The 20,281-nt window shown below is 39.9% G+C and overlaps 1 protein-coding gene across 1 annotated transcript; it reads right to left on the bottom strand.

Annotated features, from left to right (window-relative positions):
* Positions 1–1,199: 1,199 nt before the first annotated feature.
* On the bottom strand, positions 1,200–19,778 carry ACSL6_9 (Long-chain-fatty-acid--CoA ligase 6). The gene is made up of 4 exons (XM_012945988.3): positions 19,375–19,778; positions 6,638–8,018; positions 3,380–4,186; positions 1,200–3,108 (listed from the first exon to the last, which is right to left on the bottom strand). Exons 2-4 carry the CDS (start codon positions 7,997–7,999, stop codon positions 2,809–2,811), a joined length of 2,469 nt encoding a protein of 822 aa, XP_012801442.1. The 5' UTR covers positions 8,000–8,018; positions 19,375–19,778; the 3' UTR covers positions 1,200–2,808.
* Between the last annotated feature and the right edge of the window lie 503 nt (positions 19,779–20,281).

Raw genomic sequence — 20,281 nt, 5'->3', positions numbered from 1 at the left:
CAGGTCTGTTTTAGCATATGTAAATCCTGCCTTAATACTGTCATTAAGTCACAAGCACTTTAAGCAGAGTTGGCTGATGGCTGTCGGTGAAACCCAGGACGCTCCCCCTCTGTTCCACAAGTCAGTGACTACCTGAAGTCGGCAGCTAAATAGATACGAACGGTGCTTGGTTTGAGTCCCGGGGTGAACCACAACTCTAAGATGCAGGCGCATCCGGCTGATGAGTCTCAAATAGGACGAACCGCGCATCTTAGATTCTACTGCTAGCCACCATCCAACATTGCTTATAAAATAGGGGATGTTTTGGCGTAGCATATGTGATCATCATAATAGTGATGATATTAGGAATAATAAAGATAATTATTAATAAGAGTGTTAGACCAAATAATGAAGATGCACGTATAATTGTTTTGCTGAGTAAGATATTTTTTAATGAAATCAACTGTCAGCATTTCCTTCGTTATTGTATTTGATATGCGTCATGAACTTGAGATGATTTACTCGTCTTATAGTTCAGCCTAGCCGAATCCTCAATCGTTCGTAAATAGAATTTGCCGCGGGTCAACCAAAAAATCTCAATGCCTTTTCATGTGAAGATGTAACATTACTCATAGACTGCCTGTTTTAAGTAGTATAATCTGTTGTGAGAAAATTAATTATTCGTTTAATATGATCATTACTTTATCTACTATAATGCATAAGTAATGTTTGGATTCGTAACTATGCAGTAAAAGATATATGGAATTAGTTCTGACCACAAGAAATGACACCAGTCAGAGAAGCGATGAAAACCAGGATAGATTTATGTTTTATTCAAGTTCGGAACCTCTAGGTGTACTGTCCACATAAGACCGCATGTAGGATACAGCTAGGAAACTATGGTGTCGAAGTCGACATAATATTCTATCACCTCATAACAAAAATCTAACCGAAAACTAGATCTGTGTATTCACATCTACATGAACTTTCAAATTCGAATGCCACTATAAAGTCAACTACCTTAGAGGTATAGTGGGGATCATTTTACAACTTACGAAAAAATATGCCCTAGTATGGTTTGTAACAGAAGAAATAAAGTCTGTCACATGCTCTGTATAATTCCATATACTCGATGCCAGACAAAGGATTGATAATTAGGAAAGCTTTCTTGTTATTCACAAGACAATAAACCACCCATTATAATTTATTTCCTGCAAACTGTTGAAGTAATCAAAGAAGTGAAATAGGGGCTTTGAACAGAGCCATTGGTTGATAGAAAATTTGTGGTTGGTGAGAACTGATATAGTGAATGCCTAGAAAATGTATGCCAATCTGTTGACAGAGGTTTTGGTTATATCATAATAATAAGCATACCACACTTGCATTTCATAAATTATAACGAACATTTGCAGTTCAGGGTCACTGTTTTCAAAACTCTAGGCTGATAAGATATTTTGCTTGCTTAGACTAATCGTTTCTTCTGAAAACCTAGGATGAGAGGTAGTCTCTGAATTTCCTGATGGAAGCATAACTTCTATTGGTAATATTTTGGCTGGTCGATATATACTGAAATCTCAAGCCAACTATTGGAAGGGCATGAAATAAGCACTATCTAGGATTTGTGAAAATAGGGTTTCCGAATGGAGTCCTTAAGATCTTGGAAACCATTGGTTAGTGGTCCTAAATGTTTTCGGTCACAACAGTGAACATGTTCTTTTCTATCGCTTTTTCATCGCCATATTAAATTACATAATTGTTCCCCAACTATTAGTGCTTTCCTACATGATCACTTTTATGATTCTCTGTGTGAAGCTATGGCAAATCAAACTAGTGGGTTTTCGAGTTAGGTCGTATCTTTTCGTGATTATTAAGGCATTTGTAAGTGATGTTAGACTACGGATAATACACCATTAATTTGGAATACATGAGCAGAAGTCGGATTGAATTACAAGATCAATTTACAGATGACTTTCCTGGATGCTTTGATATCATCATCACACTTCTGTCTTAGCTTCAGAATGGATTCACAGAGTGAATGTACCAATTAACTCGTGTGTATCCTATTCTTTTATGTTACGCAACAGAAAAAGCAAAAAAATAGAGATGACATTAGTATTTCTGTTACTACAGCTATTCTATTCCATAACAAAACAGTAAACAATAGTAATTCGGCTCGATGAATACGACATTTATTCTTCCAGGTGTTATTACTATTCCAAACACCACTATAATACAACTACATTTTACAGAATGGAATAGTTCAGTAAATCAGGTATATGAATCGCAATTAATCCAACCCATCAAAAACACTAATGATTTATACTGAGCCTTCACTATTATTCAATAAGCTTGTTTTAACCACCATTTACTTGTGTAGCTTATCTTAACATCGTGTAAAAATTACGTATGAACTATACGTATGTCCAAAGTTAATAACAGATCTTGGGTTTTTGTAGCACTTAACTATTTTGGCATTTCCAAGTCTGAATACAATTTTTGATATGAGTAATGCACTAGATAGTGTTTATTTTATTGTACTATAACAGTAGCAAAGATAATGGCGAATATATCTATGATGTGTTGGTTAAAAGCCACAGTTTATGTGCGAAATGAAACTCATATTATCACTATACAGCATGAGAATAAAATATCCTAACGAACAAAAACATAACTCTTTCACAGTAGAAAGTTACTAATATGGTTATTAAAAAAATTACTATAGTGGTGATTTGTACAAATAAGTTGTCAAGTAAACAAGTGGAAACTGTTTTACAAAAATATCCTCATAAATCGTCAAAAAGGAAAAGAAATACGTAGAAGTTCAAGTAATTATGTACATTTGATAATTTTCAATAAACCTTGACGAAGATAACCATCCGTTTTACGTGACAAAGGCAATACTAATTTGGATAATTGATTTAAAATTCCTGAACCGGTTAGTGAATTTCCACAATTTGCTTTAGCCCATGTATCTGGGAATTCGACTGTCTGACACAAAATCTCTCCAGACTGTTCATTTGAACTAGTATTTGTTGATAAATGCATAAGCAAATCACTGTCGAAATATGTACGGCTAACTCCAGTCCTTCGTAAGACATCAATACCGTTGGCACGTCCCCTCAATGAAATCTATGATTAACAAATTTATGAAATAAAGATTTATCCAATTGATAACCTGAATATCTTAGAGTATGACAACGACGAGTAACTTGCGTATGAAAAAATGTTATGTTAACAGTTTATAGAAGTAGTGAAATCTTAATGTGGTCAACAGTTACGTGTTTAGATCAACAGAATATCAATTAAAGACATTTAAAAAGGTAAAATATACTAGTAAACATGGAAACTATGATAACTTAATTTTGAAAAAGAAAAACAAGTTTATCGACAATACACTTACAATGTCTTGATGTCCTATACCAGCGATGAAATTTCCAACACACTGAACATAATCTTGTTCATCCGATTTAGTGGCATCTAAGGATAATTTTTGTCCGGCTGATTCAATTAATTCTTGCCATGGCGTATACAAACTGTCGTTTGATTTCTCTGAATTTAATAAATCTGAATTAGCCTGATCAGTTGTATTTTCTGAATATTCTTCTCCGAGCTCAATGGGATCGGCTAAGTCATTAATATCCCAATTTTCTGGACCTGTCATATGTTGTCTAATTTGAGTGGATAAAACTTCTAAAGAGTCTAGATTAATATTATTATTTAATCTATTTTGATGAGTGCTTTCATTTTTCTCAACTTTCTCACCAGCCAAATGATTTGAATTCGCATTATTACTACTATTATTGTTATCATTACTGTTATAGGTACCATCACGATTATTTTTGACTGACAATTCAGCTTTACATGTTAATTCATTATTACAACCCAGCGAGGTGTCTGACGACATAGTATTGATCATAGAAGGAGGGATTATCAAGTGCAATTCAGTATCCGAAACATCTTCACACTTTAATCCATCCAAAAGTTCACAAAGAGCGTGAGATGTCTGTAGTTTTCGATCTTTGTCCTTAGGTAGAAAACAAGGAGGATGTGAAGGAGAACTCGAGGGATGGTGAGCAGACTCAGTACAAACTGGAATGCTATTGGTTGACTTCCGACTTGGACTACAAGAATCATGAACTTCATTTGTGCTTCGTCGATCACGTTTTGGCAACAGAGGTGGGTGTATGTCTGACTGGGATTTCAGTAACTACGTTTAAAAGGTAAGGTACGAGTAATGTATATATGATAACATGAGCATGAAAGGCAACGAAGTCATATTGTATATATTAGTCATGTAAAGAAAGAATAAAAATGTTGTTAAACACTTATCGGATTAGTGCGTAGACGATTTCCAAGGAGAGTATATATAAACTAGCTATAAATAGGTTAACTATTTACCTTTTAAATCTACAAACGTATTTAATAGCTTGGAATATATGTTTAGTGAAACACAACCATAGTATACAGTATATGAGAGGCATCATAAAGAATAGAAAACCAACAGATACTTCAAGCACTAATTCCAGTAGGTCGTCAATGACATTTGGATATCGTTGTACGCCAATGGATGACATGTCATACGATTGTTGATCAAGTTCGTTTAGTCTTACACTTAGAACATACGAAAAAAGAATATCACAAAGATTATGTGGTTGACTGTTTCCATGATCATTTATTTGGGGATTGGGAATAAAAGTCATAGGTTTTACAACATACATTGATAAGTGAATTTCTAGTAAAATTTCTTTCGGAATTATGAGGACATATTTTACTAGTCTGAAAAATGTTCTTTTTAAATCATGAAGACTAGATAAATGTTTAACAGCACCAAAATTAGAGCTGTGAGGTTTAAACATTTAGTCGTTATGTATTGAGAAGTGGGTTTTAATTCAGTCCCACAAATATCAGTTCGGAAATTTGAGTAGTGTGTTAAGCCGGCACAATAAAAAACAAGTCATTTTCAAATACATATATGTGAACTTGGTTAGAGTTCAATTCTACTTAATGTGATTAAATTTAAGTTCATGGTGATTTAGTCTTCCGAGTTGACGCGTCGTGCCTTTGCTGTAAGACTAAATTATAAAGTTCTAAGCTGACACTAGTAAATAAGAATATTGGCAAATAAATTTTGATGATTATTTAGTATAGATGACTGGACTATTTAGTCGTTGTAGTGATAATGAAAATTATCAAGTTCATCTGAAATGAACAACAAATTTCTCATCAACTTCAAGAGAAACAAATACAATTGTTACAAAACACGTTATATTCCAAAACAGTGATTGATCTGAGCAGAATGAACACTGGATTCTGTATACGGGTGCCATTGTAAAGTCTGAATGATAGATACGTAAAATAAACAAAACAAAAATTCGAATATTGGTTTTTTTCAAAGGCGTGAGACATCTTATCTAATACGTATATATTACGTATTACATAGTTGAGAGTAATAACTAATAAACACTGAGCATTCAGACAAAAGATGAACAGATATTCCGGTAAATGTGAAAGATGTAGACCGAATCGAGTAAAATTGAGCTTTTATAGCTTAGGTTCTTTTACTCTGCCAGTTAGAAAGTTAAATAAACTAACGATTAGAAACGTTAGTATTTCTGGAGAAATCACGAAAGTAGAACATAATACTAACATAACTGGTAAAAACAATTACATTAAACTATTTTTTTTTGGTGTTACTAAGATGTACTTTCAATGTGTAACTAACACTAAATGATACGAACTGCAAGCAAAAAGATGGAATAGTCGTGCGAATTCTTCTAGTTCTGTCATTAGTAGATTGTTCTATGACTAATCTGGAAAATGGTCTGTGAATTTTAATCACATCAAATATATATTGGAAATATTTTTATTATTTGTGATTTTACCTACCACGTAGCAACAAAATTTACCTTTGAGCTAAAAAAAGGATTAAACTTCTACTTCTTTGGTGTTGAATTAACAAGAAAACCTATATTTATCAATGATCTAGCAGACAAACTCTCAAATATGACCACTTCGATATACATTAGTCACTCCAGCCGTTTCTGTACAGCCAGGTACATCAGTCGTTTAATGTGCATTCTAAACGGGAAACATGAACACCGTAAAATATGGTTGAAAAGAAAGTAATATGAGGTGCAATAATAGAATACCTTGTCAAAATCGATTGTTCAATTAAAGTAGCCTCAAATCCTCCCTGCTGACCTCTTAGTCTAATCCAATTTACCCCTGTTTCCAAGATCTTTCTAACCACATTTCACTTTTAAAGTTACTTATTATCGATTTTATATTTTAATTCTGACTTTACTTTTAATTGTTGATAATAAGAATAACATTTGTACTTTTAATTTCTTGTAGTATTATTTCATTAACGATAAGTATATGTAGCGAACATCTTACAGATTATCATGAAAAAAGTTTATTACGTCGAAATAAAAAAGTGTCATGGCTAATATTAATCTTTTGGCAAGACAAATTGACGTTGGGTTTAATGTTACCAGAAAACTTTGATTCCAAAACAAACCTTTGGTTGACAGATATAACTGCCAAACATTGTATGGCAGTTATGCAATCGAAATATGGATTAAATAGTTATAAAAGAATGATTCACTATGCCAAAATACGATGATCATCTTTAACTACAGTGACTGTAGATACTTACGTTATTAACTTGCTGACGTGTTGAATGATGTTGAGGTTCATAATTCTCACGAAGTTGTTTTGAGATTTTAGGTGACGGTGATAGAGATTCAATAGTTTCACGTCGATGACTTTCACTTTCGTGTCTTTTTGTGCTATTAGAATCACGTATGTGGCGACGTTCATAATTTTTTGAATAACTAATCTCATGTAAATCAGGATTGTCATCCGGATTATGATATCTGGGTTTTGCCTTAGCGAGATAAGTCTTTGAGTGAATATGTTGTTTATCACCTGCACGGTATGTTGATGTTCGTCTAGATTCATATCTTTCCGAGCCACTACAACTTCTTTCACGGTGAGGTCCATGATGTCTTGAGTGAGACCTATGACTTGGGGATAAATGGTGACGTTGTGTTGATTGACGATACCCGTAACTTAAAGTAGCTGAATTATATCGCTTTGACTTTGAAGGTGAACTGACAGATGATTGCGTTCTTTTTACTGAATTATACTTTTCTTCAGGATTAGTTCCATGACCGCTATCTGTGGCCCGTGTAGGAAGGTCAGGTTTGTGATCATGATGTAAATGCATGGATGGCGATCTACTGTTCTGCTCATACCTCTGCCTGTGTAACTTTTCATGAAAACGTGGGTCATGGACGCGGTGCATTTCATGTTTTCCGGAGCGTGTCGGAGATTGGCTAAAAGAAGATGAACGCGAAATATGTGAAGAACATCTAGAAGCAGATGAAGGTGTCCCTGGAACGGGTTCATAAGTATAAGAACGTGGAACAACTTCAAAGCCTTGTTCTTTTACTGAAGTTGGAGCATCTTGGCGACAACTGTCCCCGCAAATGACAGACTTGGTAGAACGATGAGTTATTCCATCCACCATTGACATCTTTGGCGAACCATGAGGTTTATCGCGATGCTTGTGTTTACGGACAGATTCTTTGACAACTGATTGACCAACAGTTACCTCAGAGTTCGCTTCATCATGTTTGCTACGCTTTTCATGCCTTGTTTCACCTTTCGAATGTTTTCGCTTTTTTTTCACATGTTCGCGCTTGTTTTTGCCGAGTGTAATTTCTTTTTCAAGCCCTTCTTTATCTGCACTGTTCGGTTGGTTAACATCCGAAGAGAGCTTAGGACTGATAACGACTGAGGATTCGTTTCTATTCTTTGCATGTTTTGTTTTCAGAGTTTTCTCTTTACAATCTGAGTGAGTAGTTTGAGAACTTCTTTTTGAATGGTGTTTGGATTTTTTCGTTACTTCCTTAAGTGAAGTACAATCGACATGTGATTCAGCATCTGCTGGTTTACAGGTCCCTCGAATGGGTGTTTGGTCTTCTGGACAGATAAGTTCCGCTTGTCGGGGCATTTTTAGCTTTATTTGGTATCTACATAATGATAAGAGACAATTTACACATTAAATCATTGATATTTTCCGAAACCTGTTGTAAATTAACAGTTGACACACATTATGCAGATAAAAATTCACTGCTTACTTACAGAGTACACTAGATATCACTGATGTTATTGACACTAACACTAAAAATCAGTCTCATAACTAAAGCAGTAGTAAACTTAGAAGACTATATAGTGACAGCAAACTAATTTCGGCCAAGTAACAGAATATTATCCAAATTCCAAGAGACCTACTTTCAAGAAGGATATAGATGCCTAATCAGGTAATAAAGTGGGAGGTTCGAAACCCGCTCCGTCTACTTCGGTTTTAGTCATGTACAACGTAGAACCTGAAAATGTGTGTCTGTTCAGATTTCCACATCATATTAACACGGAGAGATAAAATTATCATGACAAATTCCTAAGTAGCAGAAGTGGTAACAGTATTGGCTTGAGCAACCGGGTAGTATTACTAGCCCAAACACGTAATGTTGCTCAAAGCCAAGTACACGAATCTTCACATAGTAAAAGAGAGTTATTAACACAGCTATACCAAGCAAATATAAAATCGGGTAATACAAAAGCCAATAACTTGATTATTCTTCAATAAAAAACCTGACTTTTATGGATTAACCGTGAGTTTTGACGCCTGCTGTAACAAAAGGAAGGAAGTGAGATACAATCGAACTTTACGAGTTGATGCAGAATAGGTATATTGCCAAAATATATAAATTCCATGCGCAAAACCAAAATCAGATGAAGTAAGTTTCTATCAAGTCAGTCAGTCAGCTACAACGTAGGACCAGGCACACATATGCATCCGTCAAAGTTGCCATACCGCATTAGCACAACAAGATGAACACCGTATTCATAAAAGTAGTTAAGTCAATAGTAGTAATATATAAAAGAAAGATTGCAATAAGGATATACTACAGGAAGAAAGAATTAGTTCATAGAAAGAAAGATATGAAGTGATTTTAATCTCTTAGTTTAAGGGAAGATAGAGAGTATATACACCGACGCCATTGTGATCGATTCTGAGCCATGTCACCTACAGTCTCCAACCATTGGTTACGATAGTCACGCGGACCCCAACCAAGTAGTCTGCATCTACCAACATGGCTCAGACTAGAAGTTAGTGACTTCAAGCACTGATGCCACGTTTTGGTTTGGCCGCCCCTTACTTTCTTCCAACCATCTCCAACACCGGTTAGCATTGCACGTCATGGTAATCGGTGTTCAGGCATACGTAACACGTGGCCTAACCATCTCAGTCGATGAAGATTCATAACCTCATCAACTGATTTACCATCACTCCCTAATACCCTGCGTTTAACCTCACTACTACTTACCCGGTGATCCCAGCAGACGCCAGCAATATTTCTAAGACATCTGTGGTCAAATACTAGTAGCTTACGGGTGTCTCCTACTCTTAAAGGCCGTAAAGTAAAACAGAACGGACTGCCGCGCAGTATACTCGTCCTTTTATTGATAGACGGATATCTCGCCTTCGCCAAAGGTGACGTAAGTTGGCAAAAGCCAAACAAGCTTTTCGAATCCGTGCTGAGATTTCGTCCGATACCAACCCATTACGGCTGATCAGACTTCCAAGATAAGTGAAGTTGTCAACGCGTTCGACTACTTCACTCCCTATCCTTAGTTCAGGTGTTAACGCAGGCCAGTCCTGAAGCAGCAGCTTGCATTTAGAGGGAGAGAAGCGCATTCCAAACATTCTGGCATTGTTGCTTAGTGCTACCGAAAGACTCTGCATTTTGTCAGCATCTTCACCAAACAGGACTATGTCATCTGCGTATTCTAAGTCGATAAGTGGACCTCCTGGATGGAGATCAATACCCGAGAACTCAGTCGACGAGAAAGTTATTTCCATCAGTAGATCTATGATGAAGTTAAATAAAAATGCCCCCGAATGCCCTGGTACGGCCGAGAGTGGGGTGAGTCCGCTCTCCCTCTCGAAATACTCTCACACGGCCACGCGTATACAGCCTCTGCCACGGAAGTCCTACTCATTGCATTCTCGTGGCACTACTGTTGTTTACGAAAATGAGAGGACGAAAAGCGAATGTCCGGCGCTTTAACCGGATTCCAAATCAATGGTGCACATGGGCTCCAGTATCCTGCGGGATCGAACGGCGTATGAACCAATCGTTGGTCACCGGGTACCATGGGACTGCATCTCCTTACGATGCTCCACTCCCTTGTGGGTTAGACCTTTAGGTCAAAGGCTCGGTGAGTGGCCCCCTAAGGAAACCACTTGCTTCGGTTTGCGCACCCGGGCAGTATCACAGCTCACACACAAACGATGAACTCTATGTCTTTGGCAACTACTTTTATCGCTCCGAAAAACAAAAACAATCAGTCGATTCAAATAATTATCATTACTATTATTGTCATTATTAATACTATTATTATTACTATTATTGTCGTTATTATTATTATTATTATTATTTACCACATTATTCACCCTCTTTCATACTTATACAGCGGCTCGGCTTTGGTGGAAATTCGACTGTATCTAAACGTTCTCGAGTCACTGTCCGGTTGAAAGTTGTATGTTACCATCGAATATGAGTACTGAAGCAGCTTTTCTGAAACCACGTGCGCCATTCAAACTGGCTGCCTTCAACGTTCGCACACTTATGCAGGTTGGTCAACAGATAAGGCTGGCTATGTCTTTGGAAAGTCTTAATATTGATGTTTGTTGTCTATCCGAGACCCGTATTCAAGACTCTAGCGAAAAACTACAAATTCGCTCTACATCTGTCACTTCAAAAAGCTTGTTTTACGTGCGCTTATCCGGGGACCCTGTGGCATCTTCGTCTGGTCTTGCAGGCATTGGTGTCGCACTAAGCGCTAGAGCTGAGGCAACACTAGTCGATTGGATCCCCATTAACAGTCGGTTGATTATGTGCTGTTAGATTAGAAAGTTCCATCAAAGTGAGAAGAAATCAAGCGTGAGAAACGATGTCTTTTCGTCATCTCCGCCTACGCTCCGAGATTGCAGCCCGGATGCAATCAAGGATGAGTTTTACCACCAGTTATCTGTTCTTCTCCAGAAAGTGCGTTCGACAGATATTGTAGTACTAGCTGGAGACTTGAATACTCAGGTCGGGCGTCTAGGCACAGAAGAGAGTCATTTAGGTGGCCGATGGGGACTCGTTGGTCGCAGGTCAGATAACGGGGACCGTCTACTGCAACTGTGCACAGACCACAACCTGTTTCTGGCTAGCACTAACTTTCGGCACAGTCATCGCCGATGTGCCACCTGGCGTCCTCCCTCTGCATCCCAAGCCTGGACTCAGATTGATCACATCGCGATCAGCTACCGCCGGCGTGGTTGTGTACAAGACTGCCGCTCCTTTTCGAGTACCTATCTGGACTCTGACCATGCCTTGGTCTGCGCCAATCTTGCCTTACTTTTCAGTGGACAACGAAGTGACCACCACCAAAAGATTGATGTTAGCAAGCTGGTTGCAACTTCTGTTGCAAATAAGTATCGAACCGAGCTAGCCTCTAGGCTAGCTACCACTCCACCGAAAAGTATAGATGAGCATTAGTTGCAATTGCATGACGCCATGAAAATGGCGGGTACAGTCAGTTGTGGGTTCCCGAAACGTCCCGCTTTTAAGCACTGGGTTTCTTCTGGTTCCTTACAACTCATTGAAGCCCGTCGGTCTACTCCGGGTGGCCGTGAGTTTGGCCACAAACGAAGAGTGTTACGTAATGAAAAGCTTGCGTAAGGACCGAGAAGCCTGGTGGTCGAAGCGTGCTAATGAGCTGGAAGCAGCAGCTGCATCTGGTAACTACCGGAAGCTCTTCCAACTCATCCGAGCCACTGGTAGCAAGAAGTCTGGTGTGAGTGAAACAATCTGCGAGGATGATGGGATGCCAATCACTAACATCCATCGACGTCTTGGACGGTGGGCAGAATTTTTCGAAGGGCAGTTCAACTGGCCTGCTGCTCCGGCAACATCGGTCAGACTGTCCTGCCCTCCATGGCTGGTGACGACTGATCCACCAAATGAGGCGGAAGTCCGCAAGGAACTCCAACTATTGAAGCGCTACAAGTCCCCGGGCCCAGATGACTTACCTCCGGCTCTTTTTAAAGATGGTGGTGACTATCTGACTAGGGAATTGACGACGTTGTTTACAAAGGTTTGGGAGCTAGAGAGTGTGCTAACGTCATGGAATGAGTCGATAGTTGTCCCTATCTTTAAAAAGGGTTCAAGTCGTTCCTGTAACAACTATCGGGGAATAAGTCTACTTCCGATTGCGTCCAATCTATTGGCTTCCGTCATACTTCGTAGGTTGTTCAAAACCCGAGAAAGATTGACTCGCGAGGAGCAGGTTGGTTTTCGTTCTGGTCGAGGATGTATTGATCATATCTTCACCCTCCGTCAAATGTTAGAACACCGCCATACTTATCAAAGGCCAACAATCGTAGTGTTTCTTGACATTAGTGCTGCCTTCGATTCGTTGGACAGAACTGTTCTCTGGGATTGTCTATTGAAGAAGGGTGTGCCTGAGAAGTTTATTAACATCCTAAAAGCCCTATATAAAAACACCTCAGGCAGAGTGAGGGCATACAACCACCTTTCTCCATTGTTCCATTCGAGTAATGGGGTTAGGCAGGGTTGCCCAATCTCACCATTCCTCTTCAACTTCGCCATCGATGACATTCTGGAAACAGCTCTGATGAATGTAAGTAATCGTGGTGTGGATCTGTTGCCTGGAGAAAGACTTCTCGACCTTGAGTATGCGGACGATATTGTCTTACTGTGCGATAATGCCCAAGGCATGCAATCCACACTTAATCAGTTGGCAATCAATGTCCGTAGGTACGGTATGTGCTTTGCACCTTCGAAGTGCAAAGTACTCCTACAAGACTGGCGGGATTCCAATCCTGTACTCACCCTGGATGGTGAGCAGATAGATGTAGTCGAGAAGTTCGTGTATCTGGGTAGCTGCATAAGTGCTGGTGGGGGTGTGAGTGATGAGATCAATGCACGAATAGTGAAAGCCAGAGCGGCTTATGCCAATCTGGGCCATCTATGGCGCCTTCGTGATGTTAGTCTGGCCGTAAAAGGTCGGATCTACAGCGCGTCGGTGAGAGCAGTTTCGCTCTATGCTTGTGAAACCTGGTCTCTCCGAGTTGAGGACGTTAGACGACTCTCTGTGTTCGATCATCGCTGTCTCCGAAGGATTGCTGACATTCAGTGGCAACACCATGTCAGTAATGCAGAGGTTCGGCATCGTGTGTTCGGGCACAGAGATGATAATTCAATTGGTGTCACCATCTTGAAACACCGACTTCGGTGGCTTGGACATGTTTAACGAATGTCGTCCCAGAGAATTCCACATCGTGCATTATTTGCCGACTCTGGGACTGGTTGGAAGAAGCGGAGAGGTGGTCAGTGCATGACATGGTGTCGTGGCATGAAAGAAAGCTGCAAGGGACTGGCTTGTGTTGGTCCTTCACGACTCCCTGGTTGGGGTCTGAGAGATGGTGCTACACAGTGGCTAGAGACGTTATCAGATATGGCTCAGAATAGAAGCCAGTGGCGATCCTGCTGTAACCTTCTTTTACTTTCTTCATAAAAAGTGGTTCTGTCTCCCTTACCTGAAAGATTTCTTCCGATTGTACCTTTGCGTTCCCTGATTACTAGCACATTACCTTACACCAATCTCTTCGTTATTGTTCTCTCTTTTTTTTGTTGCGCTCCTTAGCTTTTTTTTTCTTTCTTTGTATTCCTCTCGAATTTTCATTGTTTTGTGTGGCGCATATATATTGGCGCTCTCCTGTACCAATATTCATGTGTCCAAATAAATAAATAAATAAACAAAAATGGGGAAAGTGGACAGCCTTGACGGACACCACTTGAGGTTGCAAAAGTAGATGACAGTTCGCCATAAGCTCTGACTCGACTAGCAGTGTTCGAGTAAAGAGCCTTTACAAGGTTTATGTACTTCTGGGGTACGCCTTTCAATGACAGACACTGCCACAGAATCTCGCGATCTACAGAGTCAAATGCTGCTTTTAAGTCGAGAAAGACCACCATTGTCGGACGCCGATAAATATGCCTGTGTTCTAGAACCTGACGAATGGCGACCAGGTCTGAAGCCAGCTTGGTTCTCTCGTGTTTGCAGTTCACGAGTCTTAGGCGTTTGATAATTATCGAGGCTAGTATTTTAGATACTATATTAGTTAAACTAATCCCTCTATGGTTGTCACAGGATGATTTCGACACTCTCTTATATATTGGGACGATAAGTGATTGTGATCAGTTAGATGGGATAACGTCTAACTCCCAGATCTCAGCTAAAATATTAGTCAACCTAATCGCTAAAATTGGACCACCATACTTAAAGACCTCTGGAGCCAATCCATCTGGACTAGCTGCCCTTCCTCGTTTCAGATTAACTATAGCCTTTTGAACTTCAGCAAGAGTTGGGGGACCTACTTCAATGTTCCATTCACGCTGTCTGGGAATGGAGGGTAGTTGTAGAGTAGCTGAAGGCCAGCTGAACTGTTCTCTGAAATGTTCCGCTCATCGTTCTAAACGTCTGGACTGGGAGCATGTGAGAGTGTCGTCTTTTTCCAAAATAGTCTGACTTACACTTGACTTATTAATTCCAGTTTCTTTTATTAGTCTGTAAAGCTGTCTTGTGTTCCCTATAGTCGCCGCCTTTTCCATCTCTTTTGCTTTCATAGCCCACCACTGCTCACGGTCGTTTCTTAGACTTTTTCTTAACCTAGATCTGATTTGTTGTCGCTCTTCATCATGTTCGGAACCTGATGGGACGAGTTTGCGAGAATCCATCAGTGTGATAGACCTTGAGGAAATCCACTGGTTCTTTGTAACTCTGTGGTTTAAGTCATGAATAGATTTCATTGCTGTTTCCACAGTTGTTTGTATATCTTTCCAAGCAACATCTGGGTCAGCCTCGTCTTCAGAACTACCTAAGTGTGACCTCAGTTGTTCCTGCAACCTACTTTTGGTTTCCTCGCTACTCAGTTCGGTTCGAATGGGTCTTTTTACTGTGGCTTTTTTGCGTCCAGTGAGGCGCAAGCAGATGCGTGCCCGTATCAGGGCGTGGTCGGAGTCCAAGCAGGTACTCCAGAATGAGCGACAATCTTCTACCGACCCTCTCCAACAATGACTGATGGCAATATGGTCTATTTGAGTCCATCGTTGGTTTGGTGTAGGGGGTCGCCATGTTAGACGATGTCTCTCCTTATGCTTAAAATTTGTGTTTGCTAAAAATAAACGATTGTCTGAGCATAGTTGCAGCAGACGATCACCATTATCTGTTTGCTGTGTCGGAATACTAAAATATCCACCTAAATGCCTTTCTGTTTGGTTTAAACTACCTATCTGAGCATTAAAGTCACCTGCAACGAGTACTATGTCTGAGCGTTTAGCTCTCTGAAGAAGTTCGGACAGCTTTCTGTAAAATGCATCTTTCACTTCATCTGAGCTGCAGTCGGTGGGAGCGTAGGCAGAAACGACAAAAAGGCAACGACGTGTGTCCCTATCCTTCCGAGTTCTTACGTAGCCGTTTAGCCGAACAGCACATAAACGACTGTTGACGGGGATCCACTCTAGCAGTGCTTGTTCGACCCCCATGCTTAGTGCTATGTCTACACCTGCCAGTCCACCAGAACTAACCATCGGGTCACCAAATACACGTAGGGTGTATCTCGTTGGCTCTCCGTTTTGCCGAGGTGAGGTTAAGTGAATAACCACACTGGGATCCTGTGTGCGTGTTTCGGAGACACAGCATACATCAATGGTAAGAGACTCTAGGGTTTTAGCCAAGGAAGCCTGCTGACCGATTTGATATAGGGTTCGTACGTTGAGGGCTCCAATATGTAGTTTGGAGCGAGGTTTCAGTAGACCTGGGACAGAGTTTTGCGCACTAGAATCGTTGGCTATGGTGATACTTGAGGAGGAAGCCGAAAGAGGAAGTTTAGAGTTGAAAGTCGATGTAAGAGGAATAATAGTAATTGAAGAGGAAGATTGATTATGAATACAGTGATCTTGGGTGCTGTTAGAGGTATGAGGGCGGTTATCACTTCCCGGTTGCCCACACCTTGGAAGGGTTCTTCTGGAGGTACCTGAAAAGCAAATTGTATTAGAGGTGGTCTTAGTGACCTGAGAGCGTGACCACAGTGCCCAAAGGACAACTGCTTGAGGTCGGTCACACACGACCTTTTTATGATTAATCTTCGTGTTAGCTCTGTACTTGTCGAGACCTTGTCACCGGAGACAGATACCCATGAGATAAGGCGAGGTGAGCGTTTTTAGTGTTAGCCTTTTCTAACCCTATCCTTTCTTTGCGAGAAGGCAACATCGCTGTCATGCTGGTTGTTTGAGAGAGACACCCTACTACCATCACACCACTGTACAGTCAGCAGTATGACTTCGCCTTCGGACTCTGAGTTTGTTGCTTCTAGTCTTACCGCTCTTTAACCGACCTGTCTGATATGGTAGGACCTTGAGGAACGATTGTCCCAGCCAGTATAGCTCGGTTGCTTCATCACGATAGGTAAGCCTGATCACCACGTCAAGGTAGCAACAACGGTCATTGTGTTTGGACAACAGGCAGCTCAATGTTAGTCGTCATGTATGTATCTGTACCTTGGTGATCAATATGCATCACAATACATTTGCAAGCATTCAACGGCAACTGCCAAATTCTAAACCATCCATATAATTTCTCCAGATCATTTTAAAGCTATAAACTATCACCTTCACTTATTATCGCCCTCCACATCTTTAAATCGTCAATATATACAGGACTAGGAAGGCCATTTAAATATAGTAGGAAAAACACTGGCCCTAAAACTGTACGCTGAAGCATTCCGCTAGGCAGTTTCCCATCTATATAACTTTGAGTTCACCTGTACTTTGTTGACGCTCAACTAGGAGGTTCTTTATCCACATAAATCAATTGCTTTTAATCCGGATATCACTTAACTTTGGTAACAGCCAGTTGTGAGGATCCTTGTCAAAAGCCTTACTAAGGTCAATGTAGGCTACATTTATAGATAAATTTTGATCGAGGGTAGAAACACAAATATTTCAAGCTCCCTAATATTGAAAGTTTGTTTTATCAGTACTCTGTAACCTATTATTTTCCTCCTAGGGAGAAGAGTACAAGCCTCCTTACTGAACCATGGTGGGGAGTTTCTCTGACTCCTTGTAGTCCAAGGAATGTGCCGTACAGTAACAGTACAAATTTCTGAATACCTCTCAAGCCGTTTCAATGGGGGATTCTGGTCCCGTGGTCCAATCTGCTGATGCTGAATGTATAATTTCTCGTGTACTTGCTTTCCAGACGTTCAGTTTGGCTTGGGCTGACACATCTGCGTTATTGACAAGTATAAGGAAATCAAAAACTAGAACGGCATGGTCACTTTTCCCTAGGGGTGACACAACGAAGGTTTGTGACGTCATTCTTGTAATGGGTCAGTATGAGACCCGGTAAGGATTATTCGGAGTCCGGGTCGTACCTAGTTGTTTCTCTCACATGTAATAAACCCGTCAAATAGTTTTCGTTCGGAAGAATTTTCTTACAACCTATTCGTCAGATTTTCCCAGTGCGCCGTAGGTTCATTAAAGTCTCCTAAGATTAAACATCAACAATTTGATGACTGTCTAGTAAGATATAATCTATCTCACAGTTTGGACTGCGGTAGACCAATATAATTAGCATCATTCTGCTCTGCATTTCAAGCGGCAACTACCTAATTCACAGGTTCAGCTTTCTTTGGCAACACTAGGTTGTTTCTTATTCTTGATCTATGCCCATTCGCCAACTTTCATAGGAGTAGAAATCACAGTCGCGTCACACACACACGCTGACGGATCCAGGATGATTATCGATTACTTGAACAGTCAAGCTGTTTTTCCTGCTAGAAAAAGACATAACTCCATGAGTATGTTTTCCAGGCGTTTTCTGCTCGCTTCCATTCGAAAGGCAAGGGACAGAAAAAACTTCCTTTATTGAGCTTTTATTCCTAACAAACTTCTTTATAGGCCGTCGTCTTTCCATTTGCCCACGTAAGTCAATTGACTCAGTCTATGTGAAGTAACTTCACATTAATTTGTGTATCGACCGAGTGAGTACTGTTTGATGTGTCTCGATTACGTCTGCTAATACTTCTTTTAGCAGTACTCACTGTTGTAATGGCCTCGGATAGCAAGCTGTTTACGTCCAAGCAGCACCGCTAACACAATCACACGCGACTATTTTTACCAAACCGTTTGAAAACTACAGGGGTTAGATTCGTTCAAACTTTATGGCACCATCCTTTGCACTCATCGCACTGTATGCTACTTCCCACAGGGTATCGACGGCTCGTGCATTAGTAATTGACTGTTAGATCCAAAAATGCAACAAAAAAGACAAGCACACTTCTAAAAAGTACAGATGACTAGTTACTTTCGAGGAAAAACAATACTCCTGACGCATAATAAACAATCAAAACTGTAAATTTAACTCAGCGAGGAAGAACAATACTGTCCTTTTTAAAGCAGAGGTTACGGTTGTTCAATGTAGGGAAGCCCTCCACAGAATACTGATCAATGGATAATCAGCTGCGAAAGTAACAAAGTAAATTTGATTACTAGTCGCAGATACAAACCAAAAAAACATATCAACAACATTAGGCACTTTGTATGAAGGGAAGTAAATGTCGTTTTACGAACTATATTCTAGGTTGTTCAGACAACCCTAAATTTATGTTGATGCTACTCTAACAATGTTTCATGTCATCCAGACAGTGTACCTGACTATCGCATTAGGTGGGTGTAGGTTATCATGGCCTAAGAAACAGAATCTAAGCAGTCTCCACAAAATTATGAACCGACAGGCTTTAGAAAATCATGAAAATTATCAATAAAACCATATGACTTTAGTAATGGTAAGTCATGCAAAAATGAACTTTATTTGCCGGCTGGTCAGCAAGAAGTAAATGAGATTAACTTTATAGAAGGTTTGGACGAATTTCCTGACACTACAGATATTGGATCTGGAAGGCTTAAAGACTGCCAGATACCCACGTAGACAGGCTAGAGCTTTCATAGTTAGCAGGCAACACAGACTAAGATCGTCTAACAGAAGACAACAAATAAAGAAACACACTGAAAGAGACTAAGACGGGACCACTACTAATTGAAATAATTTAACTTGTAAACACGTCCACGAGAGAAAAGCTGATGGATTTATCAACACAAATGACGAAGAAACAATTTACCAACAAGTAAGTCTTGAGAAATTACTGCTTTAGTTTTCTTAGTCTCATAGAAACACACAACGACTTACTCTTAGATGTCAAATAGCGAGAACCTCAGACAGACTACGCACATGTAACGCATCGGATGAATAACCCACTCTATCCTTCAGATGGTTGCGACAAAATAGAAAGGAGCTAACAGTTGATGGCTTTCTAATCTAGAAGCAGCTTATAATCATTCTTCAGTAATAAGGACAGGAGGCCTATCAACCTATAATAATGCTTGCAGTTTGTAATACTGTGGAGGTCCAATCTCGTTTTGAATATATTAACAGAAGGTGCTGATATTACGTGTTCCGGTAGAGAATTCCAGTAATTCACTACTCGGTGCGAGAAACGGAACTCCAGACGTAAACGATTTGATCTCGGTTTTTGATCTTTCTTCGAATGTCCTCTCAAATGATCAGTCCTAGACGGAAGTAAAAGATAAGACATGTTAATACCAAGGTCATCGTTCAATAAACGATAAGCCAATATAAGATCACTCCGTACTCTACGGTAAGATAACGGAAATAAGTTAAGGTGTCTCAGTCTGTCTTCATAAGATAGGCCAGCTAGACCTTGTACCATCTTAGTACCTCGTCGTTGGACTCTTTCCAGAATCTCTGCTTCATACTTGAAACAAGGACGCGCTGCTTGAATCCCGTATTCTAAATGTGGTCGCACATAAATCGGATATAACAATCTGAACATTTCATAATCAAAATGCTGGAAAGACCTGCGAATAGATAATAATACCCTATAGCCTTTCGCAGCAGCAGACTTACAGTGACTAGTGGTTTTGAGATCACTGCTTGATATGACTCCGAAATCTTTATAGTTTCTTACTTTGCGTAGCACGATTCCATATATTGTGTAGTGATACGAATCGTCATAGTTATTTAATTGCATCACAACACTCTTATTAGGATTCACTTCTAGTGACCATCCATGCCA

This window comes from Schistosoma haematobium, chromosome ZW (assembly GCF_000699445.3).
Source record: "Schistosoma haematobium chromosome ZW, whole genome shotgun sequence".
In the NCBI taxonomy this organism is placed as follows: Eukaryota; Metazoa; Platyhelminthes; class Trematoda; order Strigeidida; family Schistosomatidae; genus Schistosoma; species Schistosoma haematobium.
The sequence above is the reverse complement of the archived record's forward strand: the minus strand, read 5'-3'. Positions and strand labels throughout refer to the sequence as shown.

What these genes read in the sequence shown, in the direction of transcription:
- ACSL6_9 (XM_012945988.3), bottom strand. Translation starts at nt 7,999, where the DNA reads ATGCCCCGACAAGCGGAACTTATCTGTCCAGAAGACCAAACACCCATT. An exon ending in CACGTCAGCAAGTTAATAAC is followed by an intron (nt 4,187 to 6,637) that starts GTAAGTATCTAC and finishes TTTTAAACGTAG; the next exon opens with TTACTGAAATCCCAGTCAGA. An exon ending in GTATAGGACATCAAGACATT is followed by an intron (nt 3,109 to 3,379) that starts GTAAGTGTATTG and finishes TGTTAATCATAG; the next exon opens with ATTTCATTGAGGGGACGTGC.